We start from the raw sequence: 23,963 nt of genomic DNA, 5'->3' as shown, positions 1-23,963 counted from the left end.
TTTCTGCAACAGACCAGAGAGCCCTGCCAGAATAATCCAACTGTAGACCAGTATCCTAACTTTTATATAAAGGCATGCATATGAATATGATACTATTGTAACTATTCCAATAACTAAGATATGTCTTACAGGTATGAAGTTATGCAATTCTGTTGGTTACCTCCAGAAAAGAGACCAACAGCGGAGGAAATTCACAGGCTACTGACTTACCTCCGCATGCAAAGTCAGAAGGAATGTGAAGATGACTTTGAAATCAGATGGAATGCACTGAAGTCCAGCAATAGCAACCGGCAAGCTATTGCAAATAATTCATCTTTTCCAATTCTGGAGCATTTTGTTGCTGAGCGACTGAACCAGGAAATGGATGATATCCTCACAGTTACAGAAACAAGTAAAGGACTAAACTTTGAATATGTGTGGGAAACCGCTAAACTAGACCATTTTGAAGACCATGTGCAGGGAACTGACGGACCGAAAGTAAATTACCAGAGCATCTTCTACCCCACAAGTGCTTTTGACAAAAGCAGTTTTTCAATAGTTCACACTAATTCAGATGATAAACTGACCAGAAAAGAGGCTGATGGAGGTCTCCTTGCTACATCGGGGATTGTTCCTGTATTCAATGCCCATTATCCTTCAGTTGGAAGTGAATACTATATACGGTTAGAGGAACAAAGTGAAACTAACTTAGTTGCTGTTGAGAATTCAGAAAATGCCAGCAAAGAAGCCCCTCAGGACTTCGAGTCTTTTGTTATTCGCAGAGACTCAGGGGACGAGTTGAGTACTGACGTTGATTTCTTCCCAGGTCACAATCAAAACTTGCAAAAGTCTGAAGTAATTGAGACTATGCTTGGTTCCTACGCCTCTAGCTGTACTGAAAGCCCTCGCCACGATAATATCTTTTATGACCATACGTTAGGTGAAATGCCATTTAATAAAGGATACATAAACACTGAAGGGATCATAATGCTCGATCTCCCCAAATTCAGTGAGACTAAAAGAAAAAGTACATCTGGTTTAGTTTCAAGTAAAGAAACTCCTATGGAGTCTTTAATTCACCAAACTATACCACTTACTGCAAACACGTCTAGTCCCATTTTGAAAGACAAAACAGATATAGTTTACACAGAAAGCATCAATAATCATGACAGTTTGGGATTACTCCAATCTGATCAGCTGTTTTCGAATTATCTTTTTCTGAAGGAAAATAAACTTCTAAATGACTCACCCACAAGTGATGCCAGCAATGCACTGAAGGTTGGCACTTTATCAGACTTTAGTGTTGCCTCTGCATCACACATCGCTGCTGACAGTGAGAAAACTCTAGAATTAACTAATCAAAACATGCAATTATCCAATTCTCAACAGCATGAAGCTGCAGGCAGTGTTGCTAAGCAAGTTAGTTCACAGAGTGGATCGTTGCAGCCTCTGTTAGAAAATAAACAGGACCTGTGCATTTTTTTAGATGAGGATAAAGCCACTTGTGAAGAACAGCAAGTTTACCAGGAGTTAGATGAAGGATGTATACTATATGATAACTCAGGGTTAGGATGTAACACTACTGATGGCTGCATCTCTAATTGCAATATCACTTTTCCTCACGAACACTGCCAAGAGACTGCTCAGTGCAGTGGAAGTGCTGCTGCTACCATGTGCAATAATGCCAAAAAGCCCCTTTTTGCAGAAGATGTAACCCCTGACGTGGCAGAAGAAAGTACAGCTGTGGTGACTATGCCAGAGTTGACGAAGCATGTGGAAGTTTTAGAAGTTGACCCTGTTTCTCCAACTCACGGCTTACATGTAGTCACATCACATGAAGACATCTTAAAACGACCACTGCAAGACGTCAACAAAACACCAGCTGTACATTCACTGCCTGAGCCCATGTTGAAAACATTAGAAACCAGTCCCCAATCTGAACCTCTGGGTCTTTCTAAAAGTGTAGAATTGGCTTCAGTGCATTTTGTTCACTCTCCAACAGAGATTCTAAAAACAATAGGCACCAATCCTCAGTCGGAAGTCTCCAGTGCATCCAAGAATATTGAGGTGTCAGCTTCCATTCCTTCAGGGCATTCATCAGTTGACACGTCAGCAATACTGGAGACTGGTGATGTGCCTGAACCTTTATTCAGTCGTTTTGCAAATGCTGAATCTAAGAATTCTGTGCCTTCCTCAGATTTATCATATCAAATTAGTCCCGCAGAAGAAGATAGTGCATCTTTCTTGCATATCAATTCAGAACAGTCTACAGAAACACCAGATTCTTTGGATTCACTGGAGATGCACAGGGTGTTGGGGTCATTAGAAACACAAAGTACAGTTTCTCAGAAATTAAAACCACCACAAAAACAACCTGACAGTGGCTATGAAACTGAAAATCTGGAATCACCCGAATGGACGTCACAATGCTACAATGCAAGCATGTCTCCCACCTCAGCTGCCCTGGATGTTCCCACTGATGAGTTTGCTAGCTCTTTACCCTCAAATCCACTTATCATTGTATCCAAGGAGGATGTCTTCCCCACAACAGAGATTATTAATGGGGACAGACCCAAAGAACCCTCAGATGCATTAACTAATGGTCACCAAAATTCCCATAGAGACTCTGCTTATTTTTCAGACAATGATTCTGAACCAGATAAAAAAGTTGAATATGAGAATGCTGAGAGGACTAATGAAGAAACTCATCTTGAAAGTGCTACTGATTGTGAAGTTAATCAGGCTATTGCTGACCATAGTGACAAAATGTCAACATCATTTGATTTCCATGATGCACTGTCAGTATCAGAAGAAAACTTGAATAACAAGAATAAAGAGTCGCCAATTTTTTGCTCAGATCATGGAGAATTTCCAAATTGTTTTAAAACAGGAACCTATGGTGGAATTAATAGTGTGACCAAAGATGAAAATTCTGATAAGTGTTTGGATAATTTGGGTGTAACAGTCTCTGAGTCAGTGACCATGCCAGAGATTTTGTTTAACGTCCCAGACATCACTCCGTTTTCCGAAAATATGAAGGAAAACTTTGGAATAATTGTTGAGAAGGATATTAAAAAACCATTGTCAAAGAGTAATGAAGGAGCTAGACTAAAGGAACCCGATGTTGAAGGACGCTACCTTGGCAGGCTTGATGCATCTGAATTCTTTGACCTATCTGAGGAACAAGATGGCATGGAGGCTGATGAAGAAGATGAAAACAGTGATGATTCAGACGAAGACTACAGAGGCTATTCTATTAATAGCCCCAGTTCAGAGAGTGAAGATGATGCAGCACATCCTGTACCAATAGTTGTGACTGAGAATGATGACGGAAAATCCCTCAAAAGTTTATTGAAGGACTGTAGACCCAGACCTCCTGATCTCCTAACCACAGATGTGAGAAGGAAGCAAGTGAAGAAGATTGTGTCATTTTTTGATGATGTCACAGTCTTTCTGTTTGACCAGGTAAACACCATTGAGTGAATCATTACTCCCTTTTTTCCCAATTTTTGTACTTGTTAATGGGGATTATAATTTGCAGCTGTCATCCCTCATTTAAAAAGCAAGAGATTTCGGATCTACTCTGCTAAGAGATGACCTTGTATTTGTATTTGTATTTGTAACTAATTTGTTACTGAATGGAATGTAGTCAAGTTGATCATTGGTGTTGAGATGGTGCTTGTAGGCCCCAAACAATATACTTTCAAACTGTTGATGGATAATTAATGACTGACTGCTCCCCCTCACCAATTACACACAAAATTGCAAGAGTTTATAAAAATGCATTCCAAATACTCCTCCTTATCCTCCAGACAATCAATGCATGATCTTCGCAATAATGGACCACAGCCTGTATTCCAGTAATCTTAACCAGACAGATCTGAGAGCTCTACAATTCTTCATTTTGGTTACTTTGCTTCTCCCTTAGTTTAATTAGTCTACCTTGATGGCTGTGCCTACATCAACTCAGGAATTTCCTTTCCAAGCCTTTACTCTCATCTCTGTCCCTTCCTTTCTCTTTTAGACTGTCCTTAAAACTTATCTCTTCAACCAAATATTTGGTCACATGTCCTAATACGTCTATGTGGAGAAAGTGAGGACTGCAGATGCTGGAGGAGGTTGAACAGTTCATCAACTTTACCAACACTTTCCACCCCAACCTCAAATTCATCTGGACCATCTCAGACACCTCCCTACCCTTCCTGGACCTCTCCCTCACCGTCTCTGGTGTCCGACTAACCACAGACATCTACTATAAGCCCACTGGCTCCCACAGCTACCTAAACTACACCTCCTCCCATCCTACCTCCTGTTTTAAAAAAAAAACATCCCTTATTCCCAATTCCTCCGCCTCGGCTGCATCTGTTCCTAGGATGACCAATTCCACCTTAGAAAATCCCAGGTGGCCGTCTCCTTCCAAGATCGCAATTTCCCTTCCCATGTGGCCCCCCAGCGCATCTCCTCCCACACCACCGCCTTGAACCCCACCTTTCTCAATGCAACATGAACTGAACCCCTCTGGTCCTCATCTTCCACCCCATCAACCTTTGTATACATTGCATCATCCTCCGCCACATCCAAATGGACCCCACAGCAGAGATATATTTCCCTCCCCACCCCATCAGCATTCCGGAGAAGCCATTCCATCCATGACTCCCTCGTCAGGTCCACGCTCCCCACCAGCCCACAACCCACTCCTGGCACCTTCCTCTGCCACCATAGGAATTGCAACCTGTGCCCACACCACACCCCTCACCTCCATCCAAGGCCCTAAAAGATCCTTCCACATTCAACAGAAATTTACCTGTACCAATGTCATCTACTGTATCCGTCACACCCGATGTGGTCTCCTCTACATTGGGGAGACAGGATGCCGCCTTGTATTTCAGAGAACGTCTCTGGGATAGCCACACCCACCAACCCCACTGCCCCGTATCTGAACACTTGAACTCCTCGTCCCATCCATCAAGGACATGCAGGTCCTGGGCCTCCTCCACTGCCAACCCGTTACCACCCAACACCTGGAGGAAGAGTGCCTCTTATTCCGCCTTGGGACCCTGCAACCACACGGGATGAATATAGATTTCAACAGTTTCTCATTTCCCCTCCACTACATTATCCCAGACCCAAACCTCCAACTTTGCACCGCCCTCCTGACCTGTCCATCACCTTTCCCATTTATCTGTTCCACCCCCTTTTCAACCTATCACCTTCTCCCTCACCTTCATCTACCTATTGCTTTCTCAGCTACCCACCCTTACATTTATCTCTCAACTCCCAGCCCACAAGTCTCATTCCTGATAACGGGGTAATGCCTGAAACATCGATTCTCCTGCTCCTTGGATGCTGCCTGACATACTGTGCTTTTCCAGCACCACCCTCTCGACCCCTATCGCCTCATGTGGCTTGACATTGATTTTTTTTTTGTTAATGCTGCTGTGCAGCACTCTTTGGACGATTTACTATTAGTAAAGATACTCTATAAATGGGAGTTGCACAAGTAACGTAATTCTTCTTAGTCAAATGCCTGCATTCAATTGTTAGATACTGTATCTCAATCCTAATGCAAGCTACAAAATTACCAGAAGGGATGTTTAAGTAAATTAGCAATGAGTGACAACTATTATTGAAAGTATGATTTTACAGCAGGCTGCATTAATGTATGCTATTATAATAGGCCAGAGTGGTGTTTCTGGCATTGTCAAGATAGCGTTGTGGGGTATCTGTTTATGATTGTTCAGCAATTGCATTAATGGCCTATCTGTTAAAATTTTAGGAGACCCCTACCAAAGAACTGGGAGACCATTCAGCAGCAGAAAGCAGTCAGGTTTCTGATGGTGGCAGCCCCATCACATTAACTGGCTCCCATTTCTCAAGCAGGTTCTCAAACTCTGAGAGCTCCACTGATGAGGAAGGTATGAATGTCTCTGTCTGTGTATAGCTGTGTTTTGGCATTGTGCTGAGGAGATGTACATGTATTATGATGTAAAATTATCACGGATGTGTAAATTCATATCTCAAAATGGTTTAATTGTATGCATCTTTCCTCTGTGTCATTGCATTTTCCAAATAAAACCGTTAACCAAATGGTAGATGGGTGCATTTAATCATCAGATATAATTTTTGTGACACTGCATGTATTGATGCAAATTTTTAAATTTACCTGTTCCTTTTTAAATATCCTATCTTGGTTTAAAGTTGATTTACACAGCTTAGCCTTCACTTCCCCATAATAATAATAATCAGCGATGCTTAAACACACCTTCCCAAGCAAGTCTAATTTTACTCATCTCACTTCTCAGTGGTCAACTATTTTATCTGTTCATTTCAACAAACTGAACTTTGGATTGTTCAGCCCACCCATCAGAACTATTGTTAACATTGATTACTCTCTGTAATAAAAGTGAAATGACTGAAAGTTGTTTGTGATAGGATTTTATTCAGAACATTTCGAGAATCCCCTGTTCCTTTTAGAATTGTGTCAGGCTGTGTCTAATGTTCAGCAGCATATCTAGGCCTAGACTTTGGTTTAGTACCTTCTTTGCAGGATGGTTAATGATTTTTTAACTTTTTAAACAGTTTCTACTCACATCACCTGTATTTTTCTGCTGAGCAATGTCTGATGTGACATTTTCAGCAAGTCACTTCTACCACCATAATCTTGATCAAAATATGCCAGATTGAAAAATCACTCTCTTTTCTCTTTGCCCTCTTTAAGATGTGCAGGTCAGGTGAATTGGCCATGCTAAATTGCCCATAGTGTTAGTGTTAGTTAAAAGGAAATGGCTCTGGGTGGGTTACTCTTTGGAGGGTCGGTGTGGACTGGTTGGGCCAAAGGGCCTGTTTCCACACTGTAGGAAATCTAATCTAATCAAACAAGTCCACACCAACCCTCCAAAGAGTATCCCACCCAAACCCATTCCTCTACATTTACTCATGACTAACCTATGCATCCCTGAACACCAATGACCAATTCACCTAACCTGAACATCTTTGGATTGTGGGAGGAAACTGGAGCACCCGGAGGAAACCCACGCAAACACAGGGAGAATGTGCAAACTCCACACAGACAGTTGTCCGAGGCTGGAATCGAACACAGGTCCCTGTTGCCGTGAGGTAGCAGTGCTTACCACTGAGCCATTATGCCGTAAGGAATATTATTCCTTTCAGTACTAACGTCCACTGCAACTTTGAAAATTACAGCCAGAACAAACATTGAGATCTTTGTAACTGAGTTGATTTGCAGATTGGATTTTTTTTTCATGAAACTTTAGCACAAAGCATTTTTTATGATTGGATCTGACTTATAGGCAATCAAATTGATGAATATTGCTATGTAGAATTAAATCAAAAAACAGCGTGATGCAGTTTTTACTCATTTCGACTTGTCCCTCTGCTTATACTGCTCCTCTGGTTTTCATACTGCTTCACTCTTCTGCTCATTTCCTATGGTTATTCATTCAGTTCCAGAAAACTGAAGTAGCATGGATGGATTGACAGTAAAATGGATATGTAGGTCTAAAATCAGAACGAGGTAAGATGAGAACTATGACCAAACATTTATTGACGTTAGTCTCAACAATGCACTGATTGGGTGACAATATAATTTGTCACCACTTTAACAGATTACCTCCTGATTACAGTTCCTCTGAATTATTGGATTTCAACATAATTGTATTTTGTTCCATGAAGCCTAATGTGTTATGACCTGCTCTGTGCAGGCCACCTAAATTGGTTGAGGCAATAATCAACTAGGAGAAAGTGAGGACTGCAGATGCTGGAGGTCAGAGTCAAAATGTGTGACACTGGAAAAGCACAGCTGGTCAGGCAGCATCCGAGGAGCAGAAGAGTCGATGCTTTGAGCATAAGCTCTTCATTCCTGATGAGGCATTGTCCATCTGCAATTGAGACAACCAAAACTCAGTTGTGCAACTGATAGAAAAGGGCAACTTGCATTTCATATTGCTCCTTTCACAAACTCAGGATGTCCCAAAGTGCTTTACAGGCAATGAAATAATTTATTAGAGTTACTGTCATTTGGAAAATGCAGTAACCAAACTGCAGACAGCAAGTTTGCATAAACAGAGGAATTTGTAATACCTAGATTAGATAAAAATTCTAACCCAGAAGCTGAGGGATGTGCTTATCCAGTCCTGCTAAATGTGTATTAAATCTATTTAATTGCATGCAGGTGAACCAGAAATGGTTGGGATTCAGAAATGTTAAGCTTGTATTGTGGTACTTTACAAATAAATCCTAAACGTGAGTTGAGGTTGGCTCTACTTCTACCCTTCACCAACTAGTTTTCTGGAATAGAATATCTTCTGTAGAGTTGCACTTACAAGGAAAGGTCCCCCATCTTCATGTTTCACTCAGTTTTTTAGAAACTCACTGAACAAAATATTGACTTATTCTTAGTCATGGATTCTTATCTCAAAAACACAGATTTATGCAACATATTGTGTTTCCTTTTTCAGGCGGTGGTTTTGAATGGGAAGATGATTTTTCCATGTCTTCTTCTGAGTCATCATTTATCACTCAAACATCAAATCACCTTGCTTCATTAAAACCGTCTCCTTCTCCCTCCTCGAGATACTTTTCCCCTCCACCATCCTCCCGGGTCTTGGAGCAAAAGTGGACAGATATGTCATCATCATATTCTCGTTTTTCTATCTCGCCGTCCAATATTGCCAGCTTCTCTCTCACTCACCTCACTGATTCAGATATCGAACAAGGAGGTAAGCCTTATTTTCATAAAGCTATTGGTTATTCCTGTACTTTTTCATGAATCAAGTGTGATTAAGCTTCTGTTTTGATTAGGATGATAGGGGCTTGAGCCTTGTTTCCTTAACTCTGGTCTTTCTATCTTATTTATAATCAGTGCTATTGTAAATTTTTGTCCATTCAGAAGAGTTAGACAAATATATACAGGGGAACCTCGATTATCTGAACACGTTGGGTGGGCACTTTTTCGTTCGGATAATCGATTATTCGGTTAATCGATTAAATGCCTCTCCCCTGGGGCTCGGAGTTTTTAGTGCCTGCTTCCAATTCAAGAGACTGCAGCAACACACCACGTGTGAGCCACCGTCCTACCCCGTCCAATGCCTCTGCCTGCCCCCAACCCTGTCCAACAGTGCCCCATGCCCCCATACCTGTCCAGCAAGACTGCTGCTGCCGCCTTTGTGGGGTAAGTCTCCAAATAGCGCACGCAAACATTTTACTGCACTTTTTGACAGGTTCCATCTCTGCCCTGTACAGGACAATGTTGGTCAGATTATCTGGGGAAGGGGGAGGATTTAGGGAACACCCCACTGTAGAGTTCCAGGGAAAGTGTGGGGAGAGAGAGAGGGCGCGGGAGGTCAGTCATTTAGAGGCAGTGCCTGCTTAATCACTGTAAACAAAAGACAGGATCACTGTTGGAAATATGTCTTTGATGTAATGTTTCTATTGGGACCTTGAGATCTCCTTCGGATCATCAGATTTTCAGATAATTGGTATTCAGATAATCGAGGTTCCTCCGTAGCCGTAATTGGAATGGGCTTGAAGTTTTGTGGGAAAATAGAGTTGAAAAGGAGCTGTAATTGATGAGATGAAAGTATTTGTGGTGGGGAGTTCTGTCCAATTTTCAAGGAAGCCTGATATTCTCTGTCACCATGCTGACCGATCATGAGCAATCTAGATATCAGGAGATGGAAAGGAATTGATAGAAGAAATCTGACTTTATTACAACAAGCTTCATTTGTGAACTAAGTGAACCCTAAGACTGGTTTGTCTAATTTATGTAGTCATAGAGTGGACAGATGTGTTAAATCGATCCCATTTAACCCTAATTATCATTGTGTGCTTTTCTTGTGGGAGGCCTTTGTTAATTTTTTCAGTATTTTAAGCTTTCATTCTACTATAGGCACATTGAAATTATCTTGCAGATTTGATGTTTTCTTGTAAATGCACAATTACTAATTCAAAAAACTTTTGTCAGTCAAGGTCTGATCTGTTTTACTTCCAGCAATACCACTTAAGGTGAATGAGTCACTTTTACATGACATAGGCAATCAGCTGTTATGCTTTGGGGACAAACAGGAAGCATATCTGTTGCTAGATAGAGCATGACAGCAAGTTTTAACTATTCATGATAATGCATAATTGTAAATTTGTAGTTAAAAGACTTAAATTGATGTTGAAGCAGCAAGCATCTGAGTACATCTGGCTTCAGTAACTTAAAAGAAAGCAACAAGGTCATCAAAGATTAAGATGAAATAAAAGGGCGAGCTGATCTCTCTGCTACCGCCTTAGTTTTCACACAGAAAATCCCCAGATAATCTGACCAACATTGTCCTGTACAGGGCAGAGATGGAACCTGTCAAAAAGTGCAGTAAAATGTTTGCGTGCGCTATTTGGAGACTTACCCCACAAAGGCGGCAGCAGCAGTCTTGCTGGACAGGTATGGGGGCATGGGGCACTGTTGGACAGGGTTGGGGGCAGGCAGAGGCATTGGACGGGGTAGGACGGTGGCTCACACGTGGTGTGTTGCTGCAGTCTCTTGAATTGGAAGCAGACACTAAAAACTCCGAGCCCCAGGGGAGAGGCATTTAATCGATTAACCGAATAATCGAAAAAGTGCCCACCCAACGCGTTCAGATAATCGAGGTTCCCCTGTATATATTTGTCTAACTCTTCTGAATGGACAAATTCACACAGGGAACAGGAGAATCGACGTTTCGGGCATAAGCCCTTCTTCAGGCCCGAAACGTCGATTCTCCTGTTCCCTGGATGCTGCCTGACCTGCTGCGCTTTTCCAACAACACATTTCCAGCTCTGATCTCCAGCATCTGCAGACCTCACCTTCTCCTTAAAATTCACACATCAGATTATAGTCCAATAGGTTTATTTGGAAGTACTAGCTTTTGCAATGCTGCTCCTTCATCAGGTAGCTAGTGGGGCAGGATCATAAGACACAGAATTTAGAGCAAAAGATCACAGTATCATGCAATTAAAGTTATATATTGAACAAACCTAGATTGCTGTTAAGTTTTTCATCTTTTAGAATGGGTTGCAGGTTTCGATTCATTAATATGTAAATTCCAGAACTACTTTTAAGTCACATTCTTGAGATAACTTAAGGTTTTATTAAAGAAAAGTGACATCTCAGCTCAAACAGTGTATTAAAGGTGTAAGGTTAGAGTCTGTATGTGTCCCAATCTGGAGTCAGATTGGTTCTGTTTCCAAAGTAGAAATTTATAAAATGTTACATGGTTTGACTGTCTGCAGGTTGTGTGCTTTTTGAGCAAAAAAAGAATGTATCTGCAAATACAAATTCATCCTGTGTGTGTGTGTGGTGGGGGGGTTGTGTGTGTGTGGGTGCGCACACACGCACATGTGAGGGAAAGAAAGTGTGAGTGTGTGCATATGAGTGCACATGAGTGTGTATTTGCGTGTGTGCATGTTTGGTAAAGTTTTTGTTGACCCTCAGTTGGTTACTCAGTTTGGCCAGGAGGCACTGTCTATTGTTTCACTGAGTGGCAGGGTGGGAAATCCTGCCATCTCAGATCATGTCAATAAAAGGCAAATTAGAATCTGTAAGGGACATCAGTTTACTCAAGAGAAACATCAGCCTTCCTTCTCTTATTACGAATATTTTTGATGCTTTGAATTTGGATTCACTGTACCGTCTATAAATCTAGTTCTAAAGCTACATTACAGGGGACACCTGTGCTCTGCTTTATATTATCTGGATTTTGTACTTTTAAATGTGAAACAGCTCGTATTTTATCTTTACTTTTTTCGTATTGTAATTGTTTTCTGTCTCAAAATGTTCTGTTATATCTTTTTCAATTGTAACTTTTAAGTGACTTAACCTCTCACCACGGAATCCAAATTCAAAGCATCAAAAATATTCGTAATAAGAGAAGGAAGGCTGATGTTTCTCTTGAGTAAACTGATGTCCCTTACAGAGCAGAATCTTAGTCATTTATCATAAAATCAGCAGAAACTTCCATCAACAATTCGCTTCTGAATTTATTTATCTTTCCCTCAAAGGGATTAGCTAAAGTATGCTTTTAGAAGGCCTGGCTAGATGTTACAAAATTGTTCTTTATCGGCAGTGAAACAAGGCACTTAAGCCCCACACTATTTATGAGCAATGCCAAGGAGATCTGCTAATATTTTATAAATTTCATAATTCAAAAGTTAACATTTACGTGAATTAAAGTTGCTCCCAGGTTTGTGACACTGACTACTGAACATGCTCATGCAACATAGACTGGAACTGCCATAGTGTTAAGGGTTTAGATGGAGAGGAATTTAAGTGTGTACAAGAAAATTTTCTGATTCAGTATGTGGATGTACCTACTAGAGAGAGTGCAAACTTGACCTACTCTTGGGAAATAAGGCAGGGCAGGTGACTGAGGTTTCAGTGGGGGAGCACTTTGGGGCTAGCAACCATAATTCTATTAGATTTAAAATAGTGATGGAAAGGATAGACCAAATCTGAAAGTTGAAGTTCTAAATTGGAGAAAGGCCAATTTTGATGGTATTAGGCAACAACTTTTGAAAGCTGATTGGGGCAGATGTTCCCAAGTAAAGGGACAGCTGGAAAATGGGAAGCCTTCAGAAATGAGATAACGAGAATCCAGAGAAAGTATATTCCTGTTAGGGTGAAAGGAGAGGCTGATAGGTATAGGGAATGCTGGATGACTAAAGAAATTGAGGGGTTAGTTAAGAAAAAAAAGGAAGCAATATGTAAGGTATAGACAGGATAGATTGAGTGAATCCTTAGAAGAGTATAAAGGCAGTAGGAATATACTTAAGAGGGAAATCAGGAAGGCAAAAAGGGACATGAGATAGTTTTGGCAAAGACAATTAAGTAGAATCCAAAGAGTTTTAACAAGTACATTAAGGACAAAAGGGTAACTAGGGAGAGAATAGGGCCCCTCAAAGATCAGCCTTTGTGTGGAGTCGCAGAAAATGGGGGAGATACTAAATGAGTATTTTTCATCAGTATTTACTGTGGAAAAGGATATGGAAGATTATAGACTGTAGGAAATAGATGGTGACACCTTGCAAAATATGCATATTACAAAGGAGGAAGTTCTGAGTGTCTTGAAACGCATCAAGGTGGATAAATCCCCAGGACCTGATCAGGTGTACCCTAGCTTCCCACAGAGTTCTAGAGAAGTGATTGCTGGGTCTCTTGCTGAGATATTTGTATCATCGATAGTTACAGGTGGGTGCCGGAAAACTAGAGGTTGGCTAATGTGGTGGCACTGTTTAAGAAGGGTGGTTAGGACAAGCCAGGGAACTATAGACCAGTGAGCCTGACATCGGTGGTGGGCCAGTTGTTGGAGGGAATCCTGAGGGACAGGATGTACATGTATTTGAAAAGGCAAGGACTGATTAGGGATAGTCAACATGGCTTTGTGTGTGGGAAATCATGTCTTACAAACTTGATTAAGTTTCTTGAAGAAGTAACATAGAGGATTGATGAAGGCAGAGCAGTAGATGTGATCTGTATGGACTTTAGTAAGGCGTTCGCCAAGGTTCCCCATAGAATACTGGTTCGCAAGATTAGATCTCACTGAATACAAGGAGAACTAGCCAATTGGATACAGAACTGGCTCAAAGGTAAAAGATAGAGGGTGGTGGTGGAAGGTTGTTTTTCAGACTGGAGGCCTGTGACCAGTGGAATGCCACAAGGATCAGTGCTAGGTCCTCTACTTTTTGTCATTTACATAAATGATTTGGATAGTTTACAGATGACACCAAAATTGGAGGTGTAGTGGACAGCGAAGAGGGTTATCTTCGATTACAACAGGATCTTAATCAGATGGGCCAATGGGCTGAGAAGTGGCAGATGGAGTTTAATTCAGATAAATGCGAGTTGCTTGCAGGACTCATATACTTAATGGTAAGGTCCTAGGGAGTGTTGCTGAACAAAGAGTGAAGGTTCATAGCTCCTTGAAAGTGGAGTCACAGGTAGATAGGATAGTGAAGAAGGTGTTTGGTATGCTTTCTTTTATTGAGTACAGGCGTTGGGAGGTCATGTTGCGGCTGTACAGGACATTGGTTAGGCCACTGTTGGAATATTGTGTGCAATTCTGGTTTCCTTCCTATCGAAAAGATGTTGTGAAACTTGAAAGGGTTCAGAAAGGATTTACAAGGATGTTGCCAGGGTTGGAGGATTTGTGCTATAGGGAGAGGCTGAACACGCTGGGGCTGTTTTCCCTGGAGTGTCGGAGGCTGAGGGGTGACCTTATAGAAGTTTACAAAATTATGAGGGGCATGGATAGGGGAATTAGGCAAAGTCTTTTCTGAGGTCAGGGAGTCCAGAACTAGAGGGCATAGGTTTAGGGTGAGAAGGGAAAGATATAAAAGAGACCTAAGGGGCAACTTTTTCATGCAGAGGGTGGTACGTGTATGGAATGAGCTACCAGAGGAAGTGGTGAAGGCTTGTACAATTGCAACATTTCAGAGGCATTTGGGTGTGTGCATGAATAGGAAGGGTTTGGAGGGATATGGGCCGGGTGCTAGCAGGTGGGACTAGATTGGGTTGGGATATCTGGTCGACATGGATGGGTTGGACTGAAGGGTCTGTTTCCATGCTGTACATCTGTGTCTCTATAACATTAATGGAAGCGGTTGCAACTGATGCAACTAATTTCTGTCATCGAAGGTTTGCCTATGACTCCTGTTAATTTACAAAATGCATCCTGCATCTGTTATTCTGAAGTGTTATGTCTTTAATTCAGGGGGATTATAAATAGTCAACTGTAGGAAATGAAACAGGTGTGGAACCTAAGATAAGTACATTTTCCTGGCTTTTATTTCTAATCAGTCATACTGTTTTCAATAGCAGATATGCAAATAAGCAGGTTGTGTTCCAGCTGTGGTCACTGTGACATTTAGTGGGATTTACATTTGCTGAAACTCAAGCTCATACTTAATATAAAAATGTCTCTTTCTCTATTTCCTTGCTGCTGTTAATCCGTCAAATTGCACAATGGCTATTTCGAAGAGTGTGATGTGCTTTTCTAGCCAGTATCCTTTTCTCTGAGACCAGGAACTCTTCAGAAAGAATGGCTCTCTATTCTAGTTTATTTGAAGGGCCTTCTTCTGTGTTGTGATTTTCATTACAGCAGTGTCTTTCAGATCCAGTTCATGAGCACTCGTCTATTGTCATTTTCAGGTAGTTGTGCTCATTGGACAATTATTGGCTACTTTTTTAACTGGACAGGTTATTACCAAATCATTTTGTAGCAAGGTTATGTGACGTTAATGTAACAGTGTGAATCAAACACCTGTATGGATGTGAGTTCACCAGCTGTGTAGTATCTGCAGTAGCATTTGAGCAAGCAGTAATGATTTAGGCCCTCAGCATTTCCCACTCTCTCATTATTTAAATCAAAAGTAAGCCAGAATTATCTATCCATAAATTTTTTTTCAAAAAGTAAAGCAGAAAGGATCAGCTTCCACATGAACCACTGATACGTTGTAACTGGTAGTGATAAAATCCATTTGATAGTGATCCAAGACTTCTTCAGCCAGATATCAACAAGGTCAAAGTCATAATTTCTTTTTGTCTCTGGCAGCCAGTTCCTTAACTGAAAATATAATTCTTGTCAACCTCCCCAGCTGCTGCTTAGGCTGAAAGTGGTGATGTGTAAACTCTCAAGTTGATTAGACTTTGGACTGAGAATTTCATCATCACATATTTAGTGCACTCTATCACCAGGACCCCACTCAAGCATCCTACATCATTGCACCAGAAACCCGTTTAAGTTCCATGAAAGATTGTATATCAGTTTACCCACTGGGAAAACATGCTCTTACAGATTTTTTTTAAACTAAAGAACCTTGGTGAAGGGTCTGGATCTATAATGCACAATAAATGGAGATGGATGATAAAGGAGATAAAACTATGTGAAACAGTTAAAAATCACACAACACAAGGGTTATAGTCCAACAGGTTTAATTGGAAGCACACTAGCTTTCGGAGCGACGCTCCTTCATCAGGTGATTGTGTTTGGCGATGAAGGAGCATCGCTCCGAAAGCTAGTGTGCTTCCAATTAAACCTGTTGGACTATAACCTGGTGTTGTGTGATTTTTAACTTTGTACACCCCAGTCCAACACCGGCATCTCCGAATCATGTGAAACAGTAGCTTTCTATTTCCAATCAATGGTTTGTGGTAGTTATTCAGTGTATTTCCTTTGAGGCAAGGTGAGTGAAAATGTCCATTTTCTTTTAAAAATAAGCATTTAATTAGTTTACTTCCTCCTTCCTGACTCCACTTCTAGCTTTGTAAGTTATGAGCAATGAGAACACTTTATTGGTCTGTCCGTGAAGTTTAATGCAAATTCTAATGTTCATCTTTATCCTTTTGTTCACAGGAAGCAGTGAAGATGGTGAGAAGGATTGAAGCAAAATGTGGAAAGAAGGGTGCAATGATTTTCGAATTTTTAAAAATAATTTGACACTTGACAGATCAAATCATTTCAGATTTACTTAAGATGGATGAATAAGCAAATCCACTTCTAAGAAAATGAAAGAGTTGATTCACAATAATGTATAAAATGTTTCAGTTTTTGTGTTCGGTAAATTTAAGGATATTGTCCTTGTTGGTTGCGGTTAATATCACATCAAGATGGACGTAAGAGAAGTCTGGGGGATGGAAAACCTTGAGGCTGTCAATGACACTACACTAGGCAATCTCCCATCGAATGTCTTACTGCTTTACGTGCAATTTCAGTTTGGCAAAACATAGGATTGTTAATTGTTCAATAAGAGTTTTGTTCCCTATAAAATATTGCAATGAAGAGTTGAAAAGTTATCTAGTTAACTAGTACATGCTTGCTTTTTCCAGGGATAAGAGAGAATACGCAATATGCTAGGTCTTATTCTTTGCCTCCTGAAGTTGTATTGGAGTTTCAAAGGAGGTTTTGTTCCAAAATCTGCATTATGCTATTGATGTAAAATGTGTCCAGTGATTTTATAGTTCTATAGTTTTGTAGATAAGCTCGTAATCATCTCCATTGCAGATATTGCTGTCCAGTATGGCAGTCTTGGATTCTAGTAGGAACATAGATGAGATGCCCGGAACATTGTTTTACAATTGTTATTTTCAGAGGCAGACTTTTAGCTGCATGCCTTTTGATAACTGTACTTGTTCATTTAAGACTGATCACAATATATGTACAGCAATAATGAAAGGGTTGTAACCAGTCTGTCAACAGCTGTATGAATTCCATAGCACTGCTGAATTTATCTTGTATTTTAAACACTACAAATGACACAATTGGATTTGAAACACCCACATATGAGTGCACTAACTGTTTTTGTATGAGTACCTTCAAAAGTTGAGAAATGCGAATAATTTCAGGAATGTATCTTTATATTATAGTAACTGATTATATGTCATATATATAATTTATGACCTTCAGTTCTAAAATTCTGATTACTCCTACTTTAGAGGGACACATGTTCAGAGGTGTGTTTCTCACAAGTTTATTTTTTGTAAGTCATTAATACCTCGTATTGCAGCCAGGAAGACCAGCTATGGCCCATCTTTCTTCTCCTGTGGCTTCCAACAAATGACAGTGTTGCACGTGTCTACACTTTCAACCACATTCCACCAGTTATGATGTTGGTGTTCATATACTTAAAAAGGTGTTGAGCTATGGTCAAGAGTGGTGTAACTTGTACATATTTCAATGTTGTGCTGAGTTTGGTGTATAGATGGCAAAATAGTTGCACAAGTGTGGCACAAGGTAATGTACTGGGGTGGGTAAAACAGTAGTGCGTCAGTTATAGTATTGACTTTGCTAGAGTGAACATTAGAAAAGAATGGAAAAGGTCTGTCTATTCAGGTACAGCATTAAATGCCCATTCAATTAGAGGAGTCCCAGCTATAACTCAAACAGAAAATGATTAAATCTGCTCCCCACAGTAATCAAAATCAAGCAGAACTGGTATAGATTTATTTTTAGCCAGATAGTATTGGGAAATATCAGCAAAGTTTTCTGTTAGTTGTTGAAGTGGTCCTTTTTCACTGAGTGGCAGTTTAACAGTCACAAGGAATAGTCAGTGCTCGGAATGAATAACCATGTTTGAGATGTGAATGTACAAATTATTTGCTATTTCTCCTCCAAATGTATTTCCATGTATTTTTAATCATGGAAGTGTAAAGCTATGCTAATAGTGTCGTCTTGTTGTTGCCTTGCCCAGGTTGACCATGTAGATGGTAAGCATTGGAAGTTGTCTATTATCGGATCCATCCAGCTGGCCCTGACCTTTCCCCCTTATCCATGCGCACATGTATGCACTTCCACCTGGGGGTATTGACAAATTATTAGGAATCTTTGCTAGGTAGTGTTTATTTCAGTCCAGGTCTGCTGTTGGTAGCTGTGTGTCACCTATCACTGCAAACAACCAACACTGGAGAAATGTTCATGTCAAATCTTCAACCTTTTTGGTCTCAGCATTACTATTATTTATCTTTATAGCAGGGCAGATCCATTAAGAGTATTTTTCCTCCTTCAATTCACCATCCTTGTTCCTGTTTGTCTGAATGTAACAAATCTACCTAAACTAGGGAATCTTCTGGATGTCTAGTGCCCTATGGGAATAGAATTAGAGCAAGCCATTGGAGGGTGTAGGGTGTAAGAAGAGTGATGAAATCTGTTGTATCTTTCTTGATTTTAGCGCAGGGAGGTTGAGATTTTCAGGGCATTAAGCTGTACGACAGTTTTGAGCTCAAGTAAACCTCACTGTTGTGAGAAATCAGACTGAGGATCTAGTTATAAACATTCTTTCATGGCATTTTGGCTTTCTTTTATAACTTAGTAAATAGGTCCTCATCTGAGCGAATTCATACTTGGCTGCGTTTGTTCTGAATGTCAGTGGAACAGTTGCAAGCAAAGGCATGCTAGCAGGGAATCAAAATTTGAGGATAATTGAGCCAGGGCCCAAGAGCATCTTCAAACTCTGAATTCTGAAGTTATTAAACTGCTTGTTTTCTGCCACCTTGAGTCACTGATAGATGTGGAGTTCATGGTGTTCGGAGAATGACTTTCAGGAGTAGATCTCAGAGTGTCCACCTTAATCCCTCAATTTAAAGAGGGTGTATCTATTCAGAATTCCTAAAAGGGAATTCATTTGGGATATTCTAGATGAGTGGACTGTCTACTGGTGCAACAGTTTATTCATAAATTTGCTCTGCTTTGGAGCCATTGCGCCATTTCATCTAATAATAAACTGATTCCTTGATTTTGCAATTTACTATAAGTGTGCAGGTAGCTTTCTTGAATCAGAGAATGTGTGACTACTCTGCTTTTAGTATGCAGACACATTTCTGGGTGATGCTGGAAGGTTTTCAAAAAGAAGAAATTAATCAAAGATTCCCAAAAACATAATTTTGCACAGGGTTTCCCACAACTGATCCAAACTACAGGTTTGAAATGTCATGAAGATATTTTGCAAACTCCGTAAAGACTTAGAAAATCACATGGAACTCAATTCAATTCAGAAAACATTAAAGACTGATGTAGGACTGAAAACTGTCCTGTAGGAGTGGTTTTCTAGGAAGCAGATTAGATAAATGATATGAGCCCTACAGACTTCCTTAAAGGTAGAGAAATCCTAGTGTCATCTGTTGGAAGGACCACTAGTTCAACCGTGGTGTATGTGGGTGGTGACGTGTACTTTTATCTTGCTTGAACTAAGAACAGGTGTTTAAAATGAGACATTGGTCATTTTTCCCTCAATGATTCTCTAAGCCCTGAATCCTTAAAATGGGATTCATTGCAACTGCTGTAACTTCCAATCATGCAGGGTTTCAAGTATTTTTTGATTTAGTGTTTAACTACTTAACTCCACTTACTGGTAATGAACACTGTCAAACAGAAGTAGTAATTGACTTTTTTTTAAATAAAAGATGTTGAAAGCATTAAGTTAAGGGAAACTGAGATTGGATTTTTATCTTTTAATGAGCGGTAAGGATATAGCAAGTTTTGCAGAAAATCTGTAGGATTTTCCCGATTAGTTTCCTCAAGTAGGAGGATAAAGCAAATGGATGATTTGAAATGTCAGCTTTGCCACTAATGATTGGATTTCCATACTGCTCAGAATTGAGATCTGAGCACTGAAGTTCAATACCTGACAGTACATAAGTGTGATGGACAATGGACAAGCAATAGATTTGAAGAAGCTAATGCTTTACACCTGAATGTCCCCATGTTCTTTAGATGCAAAATAATAGTTTTTTAAAAACTATTCCTTGAATTGTGAAAAATATTGCAATTGTTCTGTAACTCTTCAGTTATCTGTGAGGGAGCTGTTGCTAGAAGTATGAATTCCAGTTGAGCATGTGAGTGGGGAGTATGTAGTACCGCCACCCAATAGTAACCTCTGCCTTTCAAGCATTTGCAGTGCTTATATCCTCATGGTACTGTCCCACACTATCTAAATACTTAGTGTTAAATTTAGGAAATGTCCACAAGCCAATTGTGACCTGTTGTTGGGAAATTAGTGCCTCTGTGAATCAGAAGCTATCTGTGAGGATACTAAAAATAATTGCAGTACAAATGTCCTTTATGAATAGATCCAACTGCACTTCATCTCCTTGTTTCAAGAGTTCAGCAAAGGAAGTACATATTTGATATGTGGAAATTATTATTTCAATCTTTGGATTGTGTTTCAGTTTGTAAAACTTCACAGTTACTGTTTACATATTTAAATACAAACTATAGCATGTTGATTTTGTACTTGTGGTTTCAGTCCTGTGCAGTCACGCTCTGTCTCTCCCCGTCCCTCACTGCCCCCCTTCCCCCAGTGACCTTGTAAAACGACGCAAGTTTGTTCAACAGGTCATGGGATAAGTGTAACTTTATATTGAGGTTAGGTGTATCGTGACATGTGTCAGTTAGAAAAACTGTTAGTTCATATGTTGTTTTCAAACTAATGAACTGTATATTTGAAAGTGAGGGGAGCACCTGTTGAATTTGGATTACACCACTATACCTCATTTGTACATGCATATATGTTGCAATGGACTACTCCATTACATTGCTGAGGTACTGTGCAATATCATAACATTGAAAAATGATTCGTGTTCTCTAACATCTAATGACACCTTTGAGTGAAAAAATGTACAGAAGTATTTTCATGTTTCTTGTGAGAAGTACAGGATCTATTTTTACCAATCACTCAAAAAAATGCCTATTTATAAGCCCAAACTCTCCAGAACCAAATGTAGAAATAATCTAGGAGGAAAGAAACTTCATCTAAGGGGACTCAGAAATCCAAACCCTTAAAGGTATGATTAAGGTGAATGACATTTAATTCTATATTCTTTATACAAAACAATATAGCGGTAACTCATTTGTATTGTTCAGTTATGATGGCAGTCAAAATCCTTGTCTTTGTTTTCCATTACTAGTCAGATAATTTTTTTTTGCTGAGATGCGGAAGTAGCGAAAGGCATCTTGCAAATAGGAACACTGTGGTTCTTTTAATATTGTCCTCCACCTAATGGTGATTTATTAAACAAACCACACATCCCCAATATCTTTGGCAGGCTGAAGAGCTGCCAATAAAACACGAGTGCAATTACTCTTCCAGCTATGTGTGCAGCAGCTTTATTTGGTGCTACACACCATGAATTTTAGGTTTCAGGTTCCAGGTTCCACTTATTGGATTGTTCAGAACAATTTGGGTATTTTGTTTTTTTATTATTCAAATAAATGTTCACTTGGTTCCAAACTCCAACAGTACTGAATATTTTCAGAATGCAGTGCCGAGGATGATCTGTAAAGTTGCTAACTTATTAAAACAAACTGCAAATATAGGTTCCAGCATGTAGCAGATTTTGCCATGTTACTGCACACATTTAGGACGTTTCGAATTGAACAATACATTATGGTCCAACTGTGGTCTGGTTAATTCTGGGTGAACATATGAGCCATGGGATGTGCCTCAATGATCAAAATCTGCATGTTCCTTTTAAACATACTTTGCTGGAGGGGTTCATGCTTGAAAATTATTTGTAAATAGTGAAACTCTATCCCCAACCCCCATCCCATTTAAAATTGAAAGTTGTGCATACTTATTGTCAATAGTAGCCTGTTCGACATTATTTTGGATCTACAAAATCATTGATGAAAATACAAAATTATTTTGTTCAATGTATTGCTTTATCTTGCACATTTGAGAAGTATAACTTAATGTTTGATGGTACTGGATGTATATAAGTGTTTAATTCTGTCTGTAAATGGGAAATGATGTAACAAAGTCATAGATACAGGTTTCCTTTTGTAATTTAATAAATATATTATGAAATTGATTGCAAATCACAGTTAATGAAAAACGAAATCAGGTCACTGTCCATGAAATATGTACATTTTGATATGTAATATTTTTACTTTAATTTCCATGCATAGTGTAATTTGAAAAATTGTTTAATTTAAATGCACTATGTATATTTAATATTCAAAATAAAGTCAAATGAATTAATTTACATATTTAACTTTGTTCACCTTGGTATATTTTGATATTGTTACTGGTGAGTTGTGAATCTTGTCTTCTAATTTAGCAATTGTACCGTTGTTGCTATGTCCCTTCTTGATACACAGACTGGCCAGACAGATTACATACGAGTTTATGAATTAGGTGCAGAAGTAAGATGTTCAGCCCTTTTACAGCCTTCTCTGTCATTCAATACCATCATGGCTGATCTGTTTGTATTTCAAATTCCACATTTCTATCTACTACCAATAACCATTCATTCTAATATCTAAAGTAAGTCTAACTGCCACAGACTTAAATTCAGTGACTCCATCTTTACCATCTTCTGAAGCACTGTTCCAAAGTGTTTCAACTCTCTGAAAAAAAGGCATTATTCTCATCTCTATCCCCAAAGGATGATCTTAATTTTAAAACAGTGCCCCAAGTTCTGGATTCTCTGCCAAAATTAAGTAAAATTTCAACATCCACTCTGTTAAGATTGTTCACGATCTTGCGTACTTCAATCAAGTCACCCCATTTCCCACCTTTTCACCCCCACCTTTTCCTCTGCTACATCGATGACTGTATCGGCGCTACCTCGTGCTCCCATGAGGAGGTTGAACAGTTCATCCACTTTACTAACACCTTCCACCCCGACCTCAAATTTACCTGGACCATCTCCCTCCCCTTCCTAGACCTCTCCATTTCTATCTCGGGCGACCGACCGACTCCCACAGCTACCTAGATTACACTTCCTCCCACCCTGTCTCCTGTAAAAACGCCACCCCATATTCCCAATTCCTTCGCCTCCGCTGCATCTGCTCCCAGGAGGACCAATTCCAATACCGAACAACCCAGATGGCCTCCTTCAAAGACTGCAATTTCCCCTCAGACGTGGTTGACGATGCTCTCCACCACATCATATGGGCGGCACGGTGGCACAGTGGTTAGCACTGCTGCCTCACAGCGCCTGAGACCCGGGTTCAATTCCCGCCTCAGGCGACTGACTGTGTGGAGTTTGCACGTTCTCCCCGTGTCTGCGTGGGTTTCCTCCGGGTGCTCCGGTTTCCTCCCACAGTCCAAAGATGTGCAGGTCAGGTGAATTGGCCATGTTAAATTGCCCATAGTGTTTGGTAAGGAGTAAATGTAGGGGTATGGGTGGGTTGCGCTTTGGCGGGTCGGTGTGGACTTGTTGGGCCAAAGGGCCTGTTTCCACACTGTAATGTAATCTAATCTTAAAAAAACAACTAATCTATCTCCTCCACTTCCTGCTCCTCCACCCTTGAACCCCGCCCCTCCAATTGCCACCAGGACAGAACCCCACTGGTCCTCACCTACCACCCCACCAACCTCCATATACATCGTATCATCCTTCGTCATTTCCGCCAGCTCCAAACGGACCCCACCACCAGGGATATATTTCCCTCCCCTCCCCTATCAGCATTCCGAAAAGACCACTCCCTCAGTGACTCCCTCGTCAGGTCCAC

The 23,963-nt window shown here is 40.2% G+C and overlaps 1 protein-coding gene across 1 annotated transcript in view; it reads left to right on the top strand.

Annotated features, from left to right (window-relative positions):
- The window catches only part of lmtk2 (lemur tyrosine kinase 2), a 143,878-nt gene extending 121,429 nt beyond the window's left edge, over positions 1-22,449 (top strand). Inside the window, exons 12-15 of the mRNA XM_043711065.1 lie at positions 119-3,444; positions 5,756-5,894; positions 8,457-8,717; positions 16,368-22,449. Coding sequence (XP_043567000.1) covers positions 119-3,444; positions 5,756-5,894; positions 8,457-8,717; positions 16,368-16,396 — 3,755 coding nt within the window. The 3' untranslated portion in view covers positions 16,397-22,449. The remainder of the gene's footprint in view (positions 1-118; positions 3,445-5,755; positions 5,895-8,456; positions 8,718-16,367) is intronic.
- The last annotated feature ends 1,514 nt before the right edge of the window (positions 22,450-23,963 follow it).

Source organism: Chiloscyllium plagiosum, chromosome 21 (assembly GCF_004010195.1).
Source record: "Chiloscyllium plagiosum isolate BGI_BamShark_2017 chromosome 21, ASM401019v2, whole genome shotgun sequence".
Taxonomy (NCBI): Eukaryota; Metazoa; Chordata; class Chondrichthyes; order Orectolobiformes; family Hemiscylliidae; genus Chiloscyllium; species Chiloscyllium plagiosum.
Note: the sequence above shows the minus strand (reverse complement) of the source record. Positions and strands in the feature narration are given on the sequence as shown.